Genomic DNA, 19,625 nt, shown 5'->3' with positions numbered 1-19,625 from the left:
CTTCTTCTTCTTCTTCTTCTTCTCTTCCTCTTCCTCTTCCTCTTCCTCTTCCTCCTCTTCTTCTTCTTCCTTGGTAAATCTTCCTCCATCTCTTTATTTTGAGCCTATGTGTGCCTTTGCACGTGGGATGGGTCTCCTGAATAGAGCACACTGATGGGTCTTGACTCTTTATCCAATTTGCCAGTCTGTGTCTTTTAATTGGGGCATTTATTTTGATCCTGTCATTATGATGCTAGCTGGTTATTTTGCCCATTAGTTGATACAGGTTCTTCAAGTGTCAGTGGTCTTTACATTTTGGTATGCTTTTGCAGTGACTGGTACCAGTTTTTCCTTTCCATATTTAGTGCTTCCTTCAGGAGCTGTTGTAAGGCAGGCCTGGTTGTGACAAAATTCCTCAGCACTTGCTTGTCTGTAAAGAATTGTATTTCTTCTTCACTTATGAAGCTTAGTTTGGCTGGATATGAAATTCTGGGTTGAAAATTCTTTAAGAATGTTGAATGTTGGCCCCCACTCTCTTGTGGCTTGTAGGTTTCTGCAGAGAGATCTGCTGTTATTCTGATGGGCTTCTCTTTGTAACCCGACCTTTGTCTCTGGCCTACCCTTAACATTTTTTCCTTCATTTCAACCTTGGTGAATCTGATTATTATGTGTCTTGGGGTTGCTCTTCTCAAGGAGTATCTTTGCGGTTTTCTTTGTATTTCCTGAATTTGAATGTTGGCCTGTCTTGCTAGGTTGGGGAAGTTCTCCTGGATAATATCCTGAAGAGCGTTTTCCAACTTCGTTCCATTCTCCCCATCACTTTCAGGTACACCAATGAAATGAGGTTTGGTCTTTTCACATAGTCCCATATTTCTTGGAGACTTTGTTCGTTCCTTTTATGCTTTTTCTCTAATCTTGTCTTCACACTGTATTTCATTAAATTGATCTTCAATCTCTGATACCCTTTCTTTCGCTCTATCAGTTCAGCTATTGATACTTGTATATGCTTCTCGAAGTTTTTGTACTGTGTTTTTCAGCTCTATCAGGTCATTTATGTTTTTCTCAAAACTGGTTATTCTAGTTAGCAGTTCCTGTAACCTTTTATCAAGGTTCTTAGCTTCCTTGCGTTGGGTTAGAACATGCTCCTTTAGCTCGGAGGACTTTGTTATTACCCACCTTCTGAAGCCTACTTCTGTCAATTTGTCAAACTCATTCTCCATCCAGTTTTATTCCCTTGCTGGCATGGAGTTGTGATCCTTTGGAGGAAAAGATGTGTTCTGTTTTTTGGAATTTTCAGCCTTTTTGCACTGTTTTTTCCTCGTCTTTGTGGATTTATCCACCTTTAGTCTTCGATGTTGATAACCTTTGGATGGGGCTTTTGCATGGTCATCCTCTTTGTTGATGTTGATGCTGTTGCTTTCTGTTTTTTAGTTTTCCTTCTAGCAGGACCCTCTTCTGAAGTTCTGCTGGAGTTTGCGGGAGGTCTACTCCAGACCCTGTTTGCCTGGGTATCACCAGCAGAGGCTGCGGAACAGCAGAGATTGCTACCTGTTCCTTCCTCTGGAAGCTTCATCCCAGAGGGGTACCACCAGATGCCAGCTGGCGCTCTCCTGTATGAGGTGTCTGTCGACCCCTACCATCAGGAGGCATTGGAATCAGGGACCCACTTGAGGAGGCAGTCTGTTCCTTAGCAGAGCTTGAGTGCTGTGCTGGGCAATCTGCTGCTGTCTTCAGAACCAGCAGGCAGGAACGTTTAAGTCTGCTGAAACTGCGCCACAGCTACCCCTTTCCCCGGGTGCTCTGTCCTAGGGAGATGGGAGTTTTATCAATAAGCCCCTGACTGGGGTTGCTGCCTTTCTTTCAGAGATGCCCTGCCGAGAGAGGAGGAATCTAGAAAGGCAGTCAGGCTACAGTGGCCTTGCCAAGCTGTGGTGGGTTCCACTCAGTTCGAACTTCCCGCTGGATTTGTTTACACTGTGAGGGGAAAACCTCCTACACAAGCCTCAGTAATGGCAGATGCTCCTCCCTTCACCAAGCTGGAGCATCCCAGGTCGACTTCAGTCTGCTGTGCCAGCAGCGAGAATTTCAAGCCAGTGGATCTTAGCTTGCTGGGCTCTGTGGACATGAGATCCACTGAACTAGACCACTCGGCTCCCTGGCTTCAGCCCCGTTTCCTGGGGAATGAACAGTTCTTTCTCTCTGGCGTTCCAGCACCCCTGGGGTATGAAAAAAACCTCCTGCAGCTAGCTCAGTGTCTGCCCAAATGGCCACCCAGTTTTGTGCTTGAAACCCAGGGCCCTGGTTGTGTAGGCACCCAGTGGAATCTCCTGGTCTCCAGGTTGTGAAGACAGTGGGAAAAGCATAATATCTAGGCCGGATAGCACCATCCCTCACTAACGGCACAGTCCCTCATGGTTTCCCTTGGCTAGGGGAGGGAGTTCCCAGACCCCTCATGCTTCCTGGGTGGGTCAGCATCCCACCTTGCTTCTCCTAGCCCTTCTTGGCCTGCATCCACTTTCTAATCAGTCCCAATGAGATGAGCTGAATACCTCAGTTGGAAATGCAGAAATCACCCACCTTCTGCCTTAGTCTCACTGGGAGCTGCAGACAGGAACTGTTCCTATTCGACCATCTTGCCGGGGAATCCCAAAAGCCGTTACTCTTAACCAGTGTGACACACACCAGTTTTGAGCGGTAGCAAAAGGAACAATGTGCATGTTGGAGACTCAGATCAGAACTTGAAAGTCATTGGAAAATGGAAGAAAGGACAATATGAATGGGGATTTCAGTTGAAGAAACTTTTAAAAGCAGTAGTGGCATGCATCTGGTTTATGTAGAAAGAGAAGAGTTCAGACAAAGGTAACTAATGAGAGATAGTAAAAGGAAAGTAGAATGTATGAGTCATGCAGTGGGGAGGTTTCCTTTTGGCAACTACTCTTGCTTTAAGCACAAAAAAAGAGAATAGCTTGCTGAAGACATTTTTATAGCATTAATACGTGAGTCTGAGGAGAATTTTTTCCCATTTGACTTGCTTTCTATTCATCATCTTTTTCTTTTCTAGATGATTCCATGTCACGGTATTTCAGATGCCACTTTCTTATTCTCATTTGACTGTTATATCTTAGGTATATTTTCTGGATTAAAATAGAGTAGTTTTTAGTTTACGTTTGTTTTTATTAATCTCCATAATTTGTTTACATGTGGTCATGATGCTATTCTCTGGTTCAGAATTGAGGTACTAAAAGAAGTAGGTTTTAATTAGTATGTTAAATTATAGTAATGTTGAAAGGTTCCATTTATTATGTATGGGATTTTACTGTAGGAAGTTAGTCTTCTTCAAGATTTTTCTACTAGTACTGCTTTCACTTTTTAAACCAACTTTAATATACTGCTGTAAATTCATAATTTTTCTCCTTCTAGTCTCCCCTCCCCATCTCTCTTGTGAGAAAATAATTTTAAGTCAGATAAGGTCTTTCTTCTGAAGGAACTGACAATTTAGTATCTAACACAATAAGTGCCATGCAAGAGCAGGGAAACAAGGAATATTAAATTCTGTGGCACAGAGGACAGACATTCTATTAAGATACCAAGATATATTTCAGCTGATCCTTAAAGGCTTGTGACAGAGCTCGGAAAGGCACTGTAGACAGAGGAACAGCCTGAGGAAGGCATAGAGCAACCCAGGTCATTCAGTGAGCTGTAGCCTAAACAAGGGGAAGCCTTCTACAGATTTCACTGTACCTCCTGGAGACAAACATGAGTCAGGGTGATTGCTTCTAAAAGAGGAGTTATAGGTTTAACCTGCGACTGGTGTGCAGCTGGTGTCACTATAACACTAAGAAGGAAGGACATAAAAAAAGTTCTGCAGAATGGAGGCAAAGCGGGAGTCCAACATGAAGGAAAAAACATAGATACCTATAGCTCTCCACCTTTGAGAAAACTTGCTAGAGGGAACTCCACGTGACAGAAGTTATTTCCATTCCATAGATCACCCCAGTTGCTCCTTGCTGGCTGTTTTTCTCTCAGTTTTTGATGTTTTATTATGCAGCTATCCATTGATCCTTTTAGTGATAGATGCATTTGTTGAATGTGCCATGTACCAGGTACTGTTCTATGTTCTGTATGTTTTCCAGCTTATTTAATAGCTTTCTTCTCTTATGATTTTACTTTAATGGTCTTGGTAACTTCCCTGTGTTGCATAGATCACAACTATTACACAGCCACCCCCGGCTGCAGGGTAAGCTGGGTGAGTATTTAGCCTTTCTTGCCTTGATAGTGGAGGCCGGCCACAAAAATGGAAGTTAGAAATGAGTATGTCTGCTACATAATCACTTTTCTTACTTGCTTCCTTTGTTTAGTCTATCCCCTTTCATTTCTTTCTTGTAAATCTAACTCTTTTTCTCTGAAGAAACTAAAATTCTTTAAAGATTAAGAATCTTCACTATTTTATTTGACATATAAAAGTTCATGAAGAATAAACTACAGCTTGGGTTTTAAATTTTACTTGTATAGATTAACATCAAATTTTAACATTATAAAAGCAATTCTACAGAGGGAACATTTACATTATGCTTCAGTATCTTCAGTTGTACCTTACTGTTCAGCATAAACATCATATGCCAAAGAGGTATAATCTTTTGTTGTATATTTCCTTTGCTGATTTTTTAAGACATTATTATTATGAATCAAATGGCAGTTGTTTATTTTACCTACATTGAAGCTTTTAGTTATAGTGAGTTGAACTCCAAATTTATAAAGCAGTAGAATCATTTGATAAAAGCAGTTGGATTATGCTTATTCATTCATTAAATATTAAGTTCCTGTTACGTGCCTGAGAGTATGGAGAGATGAAAGAGTTGGTAGGGAATGATATTTGAGGATAGGCTGTCTCTATGAAAATAAAAGCAATTACCAATTTTAATTTAAAAAACAATAAAATATACATAGATAAACACTTATAAACAGTAATAAAATATAAACCCATAAACACTCATGAACAACAAAATACACGCCCATAAAAGTAAATGGATGGGTGGATGGATGAATGGATGGATGGATGAATGGGTGTGTGGACAGAGACTGATAGACACTTAATAAATTAAGATTAATGTTGTGGTTAATGGTGTTTCAATATTATGTTGTCTAAAAGTATGTTAACTTTTTTAAAAAATTAAGGTTGACAGATTTGCAGTGGAATTAGAACAGAGCCGAAATTTGAGCAATACCATAGTGCACATTGACATGGATGCTTTCTATGCAGCTGTAGAAATGAGGGACAATCCAGAATTGAAAGATAAACCCATCGCTGTAGGATCAGTGAGTATGCTGGTAAGTAAAGATCAAAGACAAAAATGAAATTTTATAACATATTCAAGTAAGCTTTACTGTTTCATGAAGGTGAATTCTTTATTGAGGTCTACCAGTTTGCTGAGTATTTTTCTGGGTACCTTATATATGACTCAATTACTGAATCCTTTCAACATACTTTAAGGCAGGGGACTCCAGCCCCTGGTTCACAGATTGGTATTGGTCCATGGCCTGTTAGAAACTGGGCCTCACAACAAGAGGTAAGCGTCAGACAAGCGAATGAAGCTTCATCCGTATTTACAACCACTTCCCATCACTTGCAGTATACCCGAACTCGGTCAGATCAGTTGTGGCACTGGATTCTCATAGGAGCACAAACCCTATTGTGAACTGCGCATGTGAGGGATCCAAGTTACATACTCATTATGAGAATCAAATGCCTGATGATCTGTCACTGTCTCCCATCACCCCCAGATGGGATTGTCTAATTGCAGGAAAACATGCTCAGGGCTGCAATTGATTCTATATCATGGTGAGTTGTATAATTATTTCATTATGTATTACAATGTAATTATAATAGGAATAAAGTGCACAATAAATGTAACATGCTTCAATCATCTCGAAACCATCGCCCCACCAGTCCGTGGAAAAATTGTCTTCCACAAAACCAGTCTCTGGTGCCAAAAAGGTTAGGAACTGCTGCTTTAAGGTACTAGTTTTTATTTCCATTTGGCAAAAAAGAAAACTCAGAGAGATGCTTAATAACTGCCCAAAGTTACAAACCTAGTAACTTCCATGGCAAATTAAATTTTTCCATAAGTAACCATTCTAGTTAAAGAGAGTTGAATAAGAAAGAAAAGGAAGTGTTCTTCTAAAGTATTAATAGAGATTTTCAGACTGGTCTGCAGGCCAAATCCAGCTTTTTATTGGAACAAAGTCACACCCATTTATTTATTACTATTGCTGCACTAAAAGAGCAGAGTTCAATAATTCAATGATCTGCAAAGCCTAAAATGATTACTATCTGGACTTTCACAGAAAAGATAAGGTTTGCCAACCCTAGTTCTGGAATAACATATTTCATTAATAGAGTACATTTAGAATGAAGTTAAATTGTTTCTCCCATGACTTAGAACTTTGCTTTTCTGATTACTGTGTTGCTGTTCCTTTTTACACTCTAACTTTAGAAGGTAAAAATGACCAGGATAGCTATGTGTGGCTGAAAGTGTGTTGGGAATTAAAAGTAGCAACTGAAATAGATGGGCTTTGGTACTTAAAAAGTATTAGATAAACAAGAAGAGTTCTTCCCTGTTCCTCACTCCTTCCCATGCCTTAGATAGCTACAAAACTAATTCTTACTGAGTGATTATTTTATTATAAAACTATAATCTGTTGGTTTTTTATCTCTGCCTCTGTGAGTATGCAGGCAACTGATAACTCTGTTTCCAAACCACTGTTATTTGAAAGGGAACTCCCCTTTCCTACAAATCATCAATAAGTATTTCAAAAATGTATATTTAATTTTATTAAGATGTAACACCATAAATTTATGTATGTTTATGTATGTGTATACATACAAACTTGCTATAGCCATGTTAAAGCTAAACCAACTGCTTTTGAAATCTACAAAATATTTTCTTTCCTACAATTTCTGTCCTTCTAAAAATCAGTTATTGTTTCTAAATTCAAAATTACTATTTCTTATATTTAAACAAAGATTACCCCCTTTGTATGTTGAACAAATAGGTTTCCCTTCTAATAAGCATAACTTTTTGTCCTATTAAACATATAAAAGTATATCTACAAATTAATGGGAGTCGTTTCATTATTCCTACTGATAGAATTCTTTTTTGGTGAATTTGATGGATTTTTGAAATGTTCTAACTTGTCACTGAGAGTTGCAACTGAGATCCTATAGCAGTTATCTATTGCTGCATAACAGCCTCCCGCAGTATTTAGTGGATAGCCAAAATTTATTAGCTCATGATTCTGTAATTTGAGCAGAGTGCAGTGGCGATGGCTCAACCCTGCTCTACCTGGATTTGGCTAGGGCAATTTAACTGAGGTTAAAAAATCCAAGATGGCTTCATTCACGGGTCTGACACTTGGACTGAGGAGATCGGAATGGATTCCAGCTTCAGAACTTTCTCCTCTCCATTGTTGCTTCAACATTGAGTAATCTACTCCAAAATATTTACAATGGTTGCTGGATTACTAAAAGCAAAAACTTAGGTTTCGGAACTCAGTGTCACTTCCCTCACATTATTTTCATCTAACCAAGTCACAAGGCAAGTCACATGGCATGAGGAACTAGAACCCACTTTTGATAAGAGTAACTGTAAAGTGTTGTGGCTGTGATCTACAATATACCACAAATTTAAAATTTATATTTAAATTCTTATTTAAAAGTTTGTTTCTCCTCTACTATACATCTAGCTTTTATGTCAATTCTATTAAACTTATTTACTAAAGCATTGGTTTTGTTTCTAGTGCTATCCACATTTTCTGTTCCAGAACACTGACCAAGGATTAGTATAGTTCTGAGTACTATCAAGATGTTTTAAGTGCCATTTGAAAATCATTAGAGGAAAATTCATATTATCGTGAAATAATTCCTTCATTTGATTCTGTTTTGCATTTCTTTGAAATTTCACTTGAGATTCCAAATAAAGATTTAATTTGTGATAGAATTTGTTTTATAAATAGTCCTAAGGTCTACCAGGTTCACATGGACTTTCATCAGATATCATCATCAACAGGATTTAATAAGCAGTATTCTCCTTTTTACCCTCATACTTTTATAGTTCCATCTCCTAGTCAAAATGTTTTCAGCAAAAAAGATAATTAAGCCTTAAGAAAAAACCTTAATTTCTAAACTTATTTTAAGCTTTAATCACTTCATTTTGGAGACTTAATTTGGCTGACCACATAGTAGACCTTTTGTTTTGTTCTAGATGAAGTTTCCAAAATCCCAAATAGAGCAAATTCCAAAAGTTTACTATTATACTATACTATCACTTTCTATAATGTAACATCTTTACTATTTGTATACTATTATTTTATGACTATTCTGTACAACTTACTATACTATTACTTTCATGTAACATAACTCACCATCATCCAAACTTTGATATTCATTCTATAACAAGTATACCTTAAAACCAATGACATTTAGTTAGTAGAAATTTAAGAAGATCGTTTTATTAGCACAGTCTTGTTTGTATCTGGTATTGCATTATAAATATAGGGATAGTAATGGGGGAGGGTCATGGTATCAAAATACCATGACAGAATAAGTCAAAACTTGGATTAAAACAGAGGCCTATAAATGAAATGTCCTTGAATTGAAAAGACACATATTAATGTATTTCCTGTGAATGCATTGATCAATATGTCCATTTAGATTTGTATATTTTTTTCCATGTGGTCAAATATCTTTCAGTCTACTTCAAATTACCATGCAAGGAGGTTTGGTGTTCGTGCAGCCATGCCAGGATTTATTGCTAAGAGACTCTGCCCACAACTTATAATAGTGCCCCCAAACTTTGACAAATACCGAGCTGTGAGTAAAGAGGTAAGTTAATGTCTCACCCCTACTTTAGGCTTTCACTGATTTCCTGTCACCTGCAGAGTCAAGTCTGAGTGCCTTAGCACATAGGATTTGGTCTTAGCTTACGCTTTCAGTCGAGCCTCCTATCACTTCTTCAGCTTGTATATTGAATACTGAGCTGCATATAGTATCCAGAATACATCATTCTTTTTCCCAATTCTTTGCCTTTCCATGCAGTTTTCATTTGCTTAGAAAACTCTTCCCATTTCCTCCAACTTTGAACTGCCTTAATGATAATATAAAATTAAATTTAGCTCTTTTTTCTTAATGTACAATATACATTTTTTCTAGAACCACATTTTATTAATAACTTACGGAATCTACTCATCATTAATGTCAACCTATTATCTGAATAATTATTTGTTAATGTTGTTAAACAGTGACAAAATTCATGTATTTTGATTAGCCTACTTTTCTTGCCCCATAATCATTTACTGTCTAAGACTGATAATTGAAAAGGGAGTAATCCATTGCTTTGAAAAGGATCTTTGAAGTAGATTTGATTATTTACTAAAATTGCCAAACTGTCATATGTGAAAACTTTCATTTTTTCTTTTTTTTATGACAAGTGGTTTATCATGCAGTGCTGGAATACAATTTTAGACTGCTATATCAAATACTTTTAGACTGCTGTAGTAAAATGTGTTTAAGACTACTGTCTGAATGGAAACACTTAAAAAACTGTGGCCTAATATTTATTACTCTTTTGTTATGCCAGGGGTCTTTAAATTCACCCCTCTTATTTTTATTCCACCTCATTTTCCCGAGAAATGACACTATTCCAAGTTTAAGCACAGGTTTGTTTTTTTTTCTGTCCAAGGCGGTCTGTGACAGCAAGTGCTTTGTGTATACCTCTGAAAAGGCAGTGTAGGAGAGGGGAGCACACTCACATTTGGTTACTGTTTATTTCTTTCATTGTATTCCTAATTAAAAAGAGATAAAATACTAATCATAAATATAGCCTTTTAAGAAGTTTTTAAAATCCTACAAAAATTTAGTAAGAGAAGGCATTCTTTAAAGTCGTGCTTTAACTCAGCAATACTTCTGGCAGTATGCCAGTGAAAACCAAAGTGTTTTTAGTTATTTTAGTCTGGTTACTTATGTAAGTCAGAGAACTCTTCAAATTTGAGCGGGATCTAGCTAGTTTATTTGCAGATAACAAATGAGTTCTTATGTGTAAATGAACTATAGGACAAATTCATCACTGCCTATGGATACATTAATATTCATGACTTGGTTAGAAAGTTTAAGAACAAGACTTCCCTATTTTTTGAGACAGGGTCTCACCCCGTAGCCCAGGCTCAATGCTGTGACTCGATCATACCTCACTGTAACCTTAAACTCTTGAATTAAGCAATCCTCTGGCCTCATCCTCCTGAGTAGCTAGAATGACAGGCATGCATCACCACACCCTCCCAATTTTAAAATTTTTTTGCAGAGATAGGGTTTCCCTATGTTGCTCAGGCTAGGCTTAAACTCCTGGCCTCAGAAAATTATCCTGCCCAGGCCTCCCAAAGTGCTGGGATTACAGGCATGAGCCACCATGCCCAGCTAGCCATTTTTGTTTTATCCAAGATATTGGAGCTTTAAGTGCTTGATTTTTACTGGAACATGTCTCTTAATTCTTATAGCAATATCCTATGTAAAGGAAGTTAATAAATACTCAACAGTGTCTCTAGGGAGTACTTCTCATTCAGAATCTTAGTTGGCTGCCAGTTACAGACTTCACAGGGTTTCATTTTCATTGCAAAGATTCTATTTGAGCACATTATAACAAGAACAAAGCTAATTAAGGCACTCTGAGTAAAACTTGGCCAAGTTTATATCACCATTTTCTAAAATTCCCTTTGACTCAGCTGTTCATAATTATATTAAGCTAAAAAGCGTTCTTTTTATAAAACAAGAAACAGTTTTCTTGTGATACAGTAGATAGTTTTAAAAGCTAAATGGAAGCATAGCATAATTCAGCAAATATGTTTTCTAATACACATTTTTTTTTTGAGGCACGGTCTCACTCGGTCACCCAATCTGGAAAATATGCATATTATTTTGACAACCATTGCCTCTAATTATAGCTAATACTTAAGTGGTTAGAAAAAAAAGTCATAGTTTTGTGTAATAACATTATCTTATATAAAAGACGTTTCTGAATTATAGCAACTATAATTCTAATCTTTATATGTATTTCTTTTATCCTAAGATGTAACTCCAGACTTTTCCCCATCATTTAAGGTAATCATGGAAGTACACTATAGATTTGTCATTTTTTTCCATTCCAGATCTTAATAAGTAACAAGAAATAGAGAACATTCATTTTTGGATTACTGCATTAATTAATGTTAAGTGGACTTTTATGTGCCTGTTATAATTAATTGAAATATTTTCTAAAGCAACATAGTACCTTTATATAAGATTATTCCTTTTTAAAATGAACCAAAAACAATAAATCACAAAAGGCAGGAGGAAATAGAATCCTATAATTCCCACTTCAGCTTCTGACAAGCTACCTAAATTTAACCTTAACCATTTTTTTGTATGTGCCTACCAGACAATGTTGTCTGAGATTTATTTGAATTGCTTATTATAACCAGATATAGGTAGCTAAATAGAGATTGTATCAAATGAAGCTATTTTGTGGTCTTCTGCCTTCATGGTCTATTTTAATACAAAAAGAAATTTTGAAAATATTCCCTGGTAGTGGGTTATTTATTCCTTAAATCCATGAGCTGTTGACTGCAGGATTGTTACTGTAGTTGCAAACTAAGAATATTAACGTTTCTTATCAGCTACATATGACAGAAGAAATTTGCTATCACAGCAAAATTTAAACTTCTTTTTGTTTCCTTTGAAGGTTAAGGAAATACTTGCTGATTATGATCCCAATTTTATGGCCATGAGTCTTGATGAAGCCTACTTGAATATAACAAAGCACTTAGAAGAAAGACAAAATTGGCCTGAGGATAAAAGAAAGTATTTCATCAAAATGGGAAACTCTGTAGAAAATGGTAAGCAACTTATTAAGACTATCAAACCAAGAAGCAGTGAAAAAAAAACCCACAACTCTTTGAATTGATCCAATTAATTTATTAGCCTGTATAGGTAGAAGGCATAGATGTACCTTTATAAAAATGTAAAATCAGAAAATTTTAAAAATACCAGTGGGTTTTCTGCATTAAACATGTAGAATATCACATATAAATGAAATGTGATTGTTAAATCTCTAAGCTTAAGAGTCTGCAGAATCCCTGAACAAAGTAATTTTATAGCAGTTATTTTCCTAAGGTCTAACTAACGAAGAGTTTGGATGGCATTGAAGCTGAGGAAGTTATCTGTTTAAAGTGGCCTTTTGTTGTTGTTAGAAAAGACTAGCCTCAAACATATCAAAACATTGGATGATTCTATTTTTCTTCATTTTCCTAATTTTCCTAATAATCTAATTATTAGAGCAATTATAATTGTTTTTAACTCTGCCAAAGGGAGTTTTTCTCACTCCCTTCTTTGCCTTACACTGTATAATTTCAAGACTCTAGGGTTTTTTTTTTTAAAAAAAAAATCCCTTTATTACCTATCCAAAAGCAATGCCAAGAAACATGCAGATATCACACATACTGCTTTCAACATTTTGTCAAAGATATGATTATGTCTGAGATGTCCTGGACCCCTGAACAAAGTTCACCTGGATGAAAAAGTGACACAGAAGGGTTTGCTCACAACCCACAGGAACATTTCATGTGCACAACTCTGCTTCAGACGGGCCAGACAGTGCTGGGGAGACCTGTTTGTAACTTTCCCTGAAGCAAAAATGGTAGATCCCCAGTGACATTAATCTAACTCTCTCACATTGTTTGTGACTCACATCATTTGGAGCAAGTTTAATATGGGCACTAAATCACAACTTCATTACCTTATTTAAAGCCCTAAGGGATTGGTCTCTCTTTTCTTTTATAGGAACATTAAACAATAATCATCATTTCTGGACACAGAGGCATAGAGCAAAAGGTTTTCCTTATTTGGTGTAACTTTATTGTTTGAGGATGTGGTACATAAAGCCTGATGTCACTTTGTATAAAATCTTACTTTATTAATTCCTTACTTTCGCAAGAGAATGAGGGATTATCATTAAATAATTATGTCAAAGCATCCCCTGAGGGCCTCCCATAACCATTACTTGCATGATATGTTTTAAAATTTTTACATTGGGATTAAAGTAAATATTTTCATTTTCTACTAATTTTTTTTGAGATAGAGTCTCACTCTGTTGCCCAGGCTGGAGTGCAGTGGCATGGTCTCAGCTCACTGCAGCCTCTGCCTCCTGGATTCAAGCAGTTCTCCTGCCTCAGCCTCTCGAGTATCTGGGATTAGAGGTGCCTGTCACCACACCTGGCTAGTTTTTTGTATTTTTAGTAGAGGTGGAGTTTCACCATGTTGGCCAGGCTGGTCTCAAACTCCTGATCTCAGGTGATCTGCCCGCCTCAGTCTCCCAAAGTGCTAGGATTACAGGCGTGAGCCACCATGCCCGGCCTACTAATGTTCTTTTCATTTATTATAATGTCCAAACTCACTATCAGTATGTGAGTTTTTAATATCTATTGCTTTTAACATATTTACTTGTACAGCACCCTCTTCATATATTTTAATATTCCTAAGCATTGGAATAGTTTAAATTTTCTTCTCATGTATAAATACCTGTGGGCTGGACTTTCACGCATGTCTCATCTCACATCATGCCATGGGAAATTGTCAATAGTGCATTGGAACTGTGGCAGGCAATTGATATATCTTCCTCTAAAGTCCAAGACATTTTTTTGCTGTTTCCCCATTTTCTAAAAGGTGTTTGTCTTTGGAAATATATTGCTAACTACCATCTCTACATACAAATAAAATAATAATTTTTTAACTGTTTACTCTCCCATCTAAATCTGGATGGTGAGTGCCAGATAATATAAGAAACTGAAATGCCATACACTTTTTAGCGCTTGTCGTTCAAATGAAATGCTTTAATCCTAGTGTTACATTCTGATTACCTCAGTTATGGGGATTATAAAGATGTTTCTGACACAAAGCAAATAAGAAACTAGTCCAGCTGTTTAGTTGCACAGCCAGGCCTCACAGAAAAGTAGAATGTAGTTCAGATTGGCTCTGATAATGTACTAGAAGGCAGCATTCTTTGCTTCCTGCTGTATAATTCTGCTCTCACAGTGACTCACCTGAGGGCTGGGTGGTTGAGGCATGAGGTACAAAACATGGCATAAAAAACTTGGCAGAAGGGACTTATGAATGTGACAGATAACTTACTTGGTTTGCAGTTTTTCTGTAGCTCTCTTTACCTTTACTTCTACCCATCCAGATGAGGAAAAGGTCTCCAGGTAGATACCATTTCAACTGTTTCACAGTCTTGTGTGTGTGTGTGTGTGTGTTTGTTTGTGTGTGTGAGATGGAGTCTCACTCTGTCACCCAGGCTGGAGTACAGTGAAACGGTCTCAGCTCACTGCAACCTCTGCCTTCTGGGTTGAAGTAATTCTCCTGCCCCAGCCTCCCGAATAGCTGTGCGCCACCATGCCTGGCTCATTTTTGTATTTTTAGTAGAGATGGGGTTTCGCCATCTTAGCCAGGCTGATCTTGAACTCCTGACCTCAGGTGATCCGCCCACCTCAGCCTCCCAAAGTGCTGGTATTACAGACATGAGCCACCGTGCCTGGCCTGTTTCCCCTCTGAATTGCTCTACATTTTAAAACCAGAATATTAAAAAGTGACAGGAACTGAAGCACATAAATATCAGCTAATGTAAGTTTGAAAATAAGGCTTATTGGCGAGTCAAGGTGGTTCACATTTATAATCCTAGCACTTTAGGAGGCTGAGGTGGGAGGATCAGTTGAGCCCAGGAGTTCGAGACCACCCTGGGCAAGATTGTGAAACCCTATCTTTACCAAAAAAGTATAAAATTAACTAGGTGTGATGGCTTGCGCCTGTAGTTCCAGCTACACTTCAGCCTGGGCAAGAGGGAGACCCTGTCTCAAAAAAAAAAAAAAAGAAAAGGAGAGAGAGAAAATTGGCTTATTGTGTATGTGCCCTGGGAATTCAGATTTGGAAAACATCTGACTGAATTAACATCTATGACTTAATTCACACTACATATTTTAAATTTTTAAATTTATCAGATGTCTGTCATATTTATTTTATATTATTTTTAAATTTTTTTCCTAAACAGCCAAGTTCATTTTTCAAGTAATATACTTTCATATGTGTCTTAAAACTAGAAATTTAATTTTTGCTTCTGCATTTACCTTAATTTGGAAAATATTTATATGTAATAAAATTACGAGATGGGATCAGAAAGCTTTTTTGCTAACCTTGGTTGTTACAAATGCATTTAAATTGTATTTCTTCTACATTAAGCCCAGAAAATAGGCTTTAATAGATTTGTTCATGGAGACATTTTTAGTATCAGTATAGATTTAAGTATATTTTATAGAGTCCATTTATGAAAAATATAAATATAAGGAAGTAATAACCAGATTGGTATTTTTACTTTATTTTGTAATAATAGTTTATAGCCTATTAATAATAACATCTCTTTTTCTTAAACTTGGATCATCCAATCAGACCTTAAGAATTTGTATATTCAAAGCATAACTTTCAGAGGTAATTTCTATTTATTACAAATGTGCCCTTAGTCAAAGTGATACTTTATAAACAAGCAAATCAAAATTAAAATCAGCATTTGAAAGAAGAAAATTCAGATTATTTTAAAATCTAAAAGGTTTCTTCCATGAATGAAGAAAAGTTAAGTGTTTTTCCTTCTAAAAACAAAACTTTATTTTCAGGTGTAATTATTATATGTTGCTTAAATGCCTTTTTCCTCATTCCTAAATTCTAATTTTAGAAGATTCTTTTTCTTCCTAAAGGAGAATAAAGAAAAGACTTCCTTTTTTTTTTTTTTTAAGGAAAAGGTAATGTGAACTGAAACCCAATTCTGAATTTCAATTAATTTAGGTACGAACATTAAAGAGTTTTACGTAGTATATTTTCTTTTAATATTTATGTTGTGGAAATGGATAATAGTCTTGTTAGGAAAAATTCATAATCAGTGTTCTCTTTAACAGTTATAAAACATTAAATGATAAATGATGGCATTTCTGATCTTGGATCCTAGAAACTAAGCTAAACTAGATTTTTTTTTTTTTTGTCTTCAGAAATAATGTAGGGAAACCTAACTTATGAAGTATATACTTCTTAAAATAAATGTGAGTTATTGTTCCTGTTTATGATTTAGATAATCCAGGAAAGGAAATTAATAAACTGAGTGAGCATGAACGATCCATCTCTCCACTACTTTTTGAAGAGAGTCCTTCTGATTTGCAGCCCCCAGGAGATCCTTTCCAAGTGAACTTTGAAGAACAAAACAGTCCTCAAATACTCCAAAACTCAATTGTTTTTGGAACATCAGCCGAGGAAGTGGTAAAGGAAATTCGTTTCAGAATCGAGCAAAAAACAACATTGACAGCCAGTGCAGGTATTTAAAAGGGTATTGGTGGCCACTATAGTTATAATTTTCAGACTGGCTAATTCAAGTGTAATATTAGTAGTTTCTCATTATAAAGTATTTAGTAACATTTTACTTATCTAGTCTTTGATTCAACTTCTAATGACTTTACCTATTCAGAATAGCTGTGAACCTAGTAAGTAAATTGGAATTAAGCAGACTATGAGCCTGAAGAAAAAAAGAGATTATAAATTTCTTTTTTTTTTTGAGATGGAGTCTTGCTCTGTCGCCCAGGTTGGAGTGCAGTGGGGCAATCTCATTCAGCTTATTGCAGCCTCTGCCTCCTGGATTCAAGCAATTCTCCTGCCTCAGCCTCCTGAGTAGCTGGGACTATAGGTGCATGCCACCATGCCCAGCTAATTTTTTGTATTTTCAATAGAGACGGGGTTTCACCATGTTAGCCAGGATGGTCTTGATCTCCTGACCTCGTGATCCGCCCACCTTGGCCTCTCAAAGTGCTGGATTACGGGTGTGAGCCACCATGCCCGACCCATAAATTTCATATAGCTATCTTTTTCTAACACAAAATATATTTTTATTGGTTTTGCATGTAATACTTGATTATTAGTTTTTCCTTGGGAGACTTCAATCCTGTCCAAGATTACATTACAGGAGAGAACCCGGATGGCCACAAGGTAGGAGACAAAAGAAATACTAACTAGCAACATAGCAATCCAGGATCATCTGGTAAAGGAAAAACAAATTTACATATGTTGTTAACCCATGAGGCCATCACTGTCTCTTAGCATAATAACTATTATTCATCATGAGGACCCTGAAGTATCTTGTAAAAGCCAAACTGTGATTAGGTAAATCTTTTCTTTCTACACCAAAACATGAGGATGAATAATGTATTTTAGGAAGATCTATATAACAATTGACATGAACTGTTTAATGAATATATTTGAATATACCTATTTCAAATTATCTTAATCAGGATTCCTAGAAATTGTAAAACATCTTTCTGAAAAATAGTAATTTGTTCTGTGAATGACATAAAAAGGATACACCAATCTAATTATTATTTTAAGTATACTATAACCAGAATCTTCGAATTTTTGCTTTATGTGGATAATCTATGCAAAAGACCTTTTCAAAGAGTAAACATCCACCCTAAATTCTGGATCTTTTCTGAAAGGTAGATATAGAACCACTATAAAAACAATCTGGGCTGGGCATGATGGCTCACGCCTGTAACCCCAGCACTTTGGGAGGCTAAAGCTGGTGGACCACCTGAGGTCAGGAGTTCGAGACAAGCCTGACCAATATGGTGAAACCCCTGTCTCTACTGAACATACAAAAATTACCCAGGCATGGTGGTGCATTCCTCTAATCCCAGCTACTTGGGAGGCTGAGACAGGAGAATCACTTGAACCCAGAAGATGGAGGTTGTAGTGAGCCAAGATCGCGCCACTGCACTCCAGCCTGGGCGACAGAGCAAGCCTCCATCTAGAAAAAATAAAAAATTCTGTATTCCTATTAAAGGTAGTAAGTAAACTAATAATTACACTTAATATTTCTTAGCTCAGAAATTACTCTTACATTTAAAAATATCATGGAGAATTAAATATTTCTCATTTTTGCTGCCACAATAACTAGTACAATTTCTTTTCCTAAAACCATAGCAACAAGCCCTGGGGACATAGATGGTAATCAAATGTTATTTTTAAAGTAGCATTATATATCATTTGAGATTTTTTGCAATTAACATTTTTTTTCTGTTTTGTTATTGTGTTTTTAAAAGTCATACATATCAACTTCTTTGAGTTATCAGAGTATTCTTCTTTTAAGGCATTGCCCCAAATACAATGTTAGCAAAAGTATGCAGTGATAAGAATAAACCAAATGGACAATACCAAATTCTTCCCAATAGACAAGCTGTGATGGACTTCATCAAGGATTTACCCATTAGAAAGGTAAGATTTTTACATACAGTTTATTTTTATATATGTACTCTGAATTCTGAAGAAATACTATGTAGGTCAATAGTTAATCATTCTTTGCTAAAATGTTTTAAAACAATTGATAACAAGCAAGAGCTATAATGGGTGATTGAATTTGAACTGGAAGAAACCTTTCTGTGAAACCCTAAAAGTGAGATTTAGCTTATTTGCTGTAAACTTTTAAGAAAGTAATAATCACAGATTTTTAAGTGAATTCATGCCAAGGAGAAGGGAAATGAAAAGAATATTTCTGACAGTCCCTTCATTTGTAACTTAGTGCTATCTTAGTTCTAAAGTCCAGATTGCTGCTAGATTAATGGGCATGATGCTTCAAAGAGATTTAGAATTTTAATTGTTTTTGACAAAAAATAAACCAAAATATTTTGCCATTTTAAGAATGGTAAAATTATCCCTCAGGGGTTCCAGAAAGTGTATACTTTATTACTTTTTACAGCTTCTAGATTTTTCTGCATATATATACTTTTTTTTCAATAATTGCACCATACACTACTGTATATGATGTTCTAGGACTTTCTTTTCTCATCCAACATAATGTACATGAATGAATTTAAATATTTTTCAATGCTCAGAATGTAATATATAGTGATTACTGACTAGTATATGTAAGGTGTAGCTGCAAAGCAGTGTTTTCCAATATGTTTTTCAAGTATGAATAGGTATTCCCTTTAAAAAGGTTCTGGGGTCAAATACCTTTGGAGTGTACTACTCTTCATGTATCACTATGCATATTAATATATTAAAGATTCATAAATCTTGGAATAAAAAGTTTCACTTAAATTTGTTAATCCCACCATTCCCCAAGTTTATATGAACACAGCACTCCTTTTTTAAATGCCCTTTGAAATTACATGAAGCCCTAGTTTAGTAAATGTGGTCAAAAAGTAATTAAAGCAGTTTTCTTGCATGACTTGTGAAGATAGTCACATTATTCATACCTTTTATCGATTATAAAAGATGAAATGAGCACTTTGGGAAGCCAGGGTGGGCGGATCACCTGAGGTCAGGAGTTCGAGACCAGCCTGACCAACATGGAGAAACCCCATCTCTACTAAAAATACAAAATTAGCCAGGTATGGTGGCACATGTCTGTAATCCCAGCTACTCAGGAGGCTAAGGCAGGAGAATCGCTTGAACAAACCTAGGAGGCAGAGGTTGCCGACGTGGCGCCACTGCACTCCAGCCTGGGCAACAAGACCGAGACTCCATCCCCCCCCCAATAAAA

General features: G+C 36.3%; 1 protein-coding gene across 1 annotated transcript in view; it reads left to right on the top strand.

Annotated features, from left to right (window-relative positions):
* The window catches only part of POLK (polymerase (DNA directed) kappa), a 90,172-nt gene that overhangs the window by 53,800 nt on the left and 16,747 nt on the right, over window positions 1-19,625 (top strand). The window contains exons 4-8 of the mRNA XM_011959237.1: window positions 5,155-5,307; window positions 8,729-8,860; window positions 11,748-11,901; window positions 16,170-16,409; window positions 18,231-18,355. Coding sequence (XP_011814627.1) covers window positions 5,155-5,307; window positions 8,729-8,860; window positions 11,748-11,901; window positions 16,170-16,409; window positions 18,231-18,355 — 804 coding nt within the window. The remainder of the gene's footprint in view (window positions 1-5,154; window positions 5,308-8,728; window positions 8,861-11,747; window positions 11,902-16,169; window positions 16,410-18,230; window positions 18,356-19,625) is intronic.

The sequence above is a fragment of the Colobus angolensis genome, unplaced genomic scaffold (genome assembly GCF_000951035.1).
Source record: "Colobus angolensis palliatus isolate OR3802 unplaced genomic scaffold, Cang.pa_1.0 Scaffold49, whole genome shotgun sequence".
NCBI lineage: Eukaryota > Metazoa > Chordata > Mammalia > Primates > Cercopithecidae > Colobus > Colobus angolensis.
This window is presented reverse-complemented; position numbering and strand designations above follow the sequence as displayed.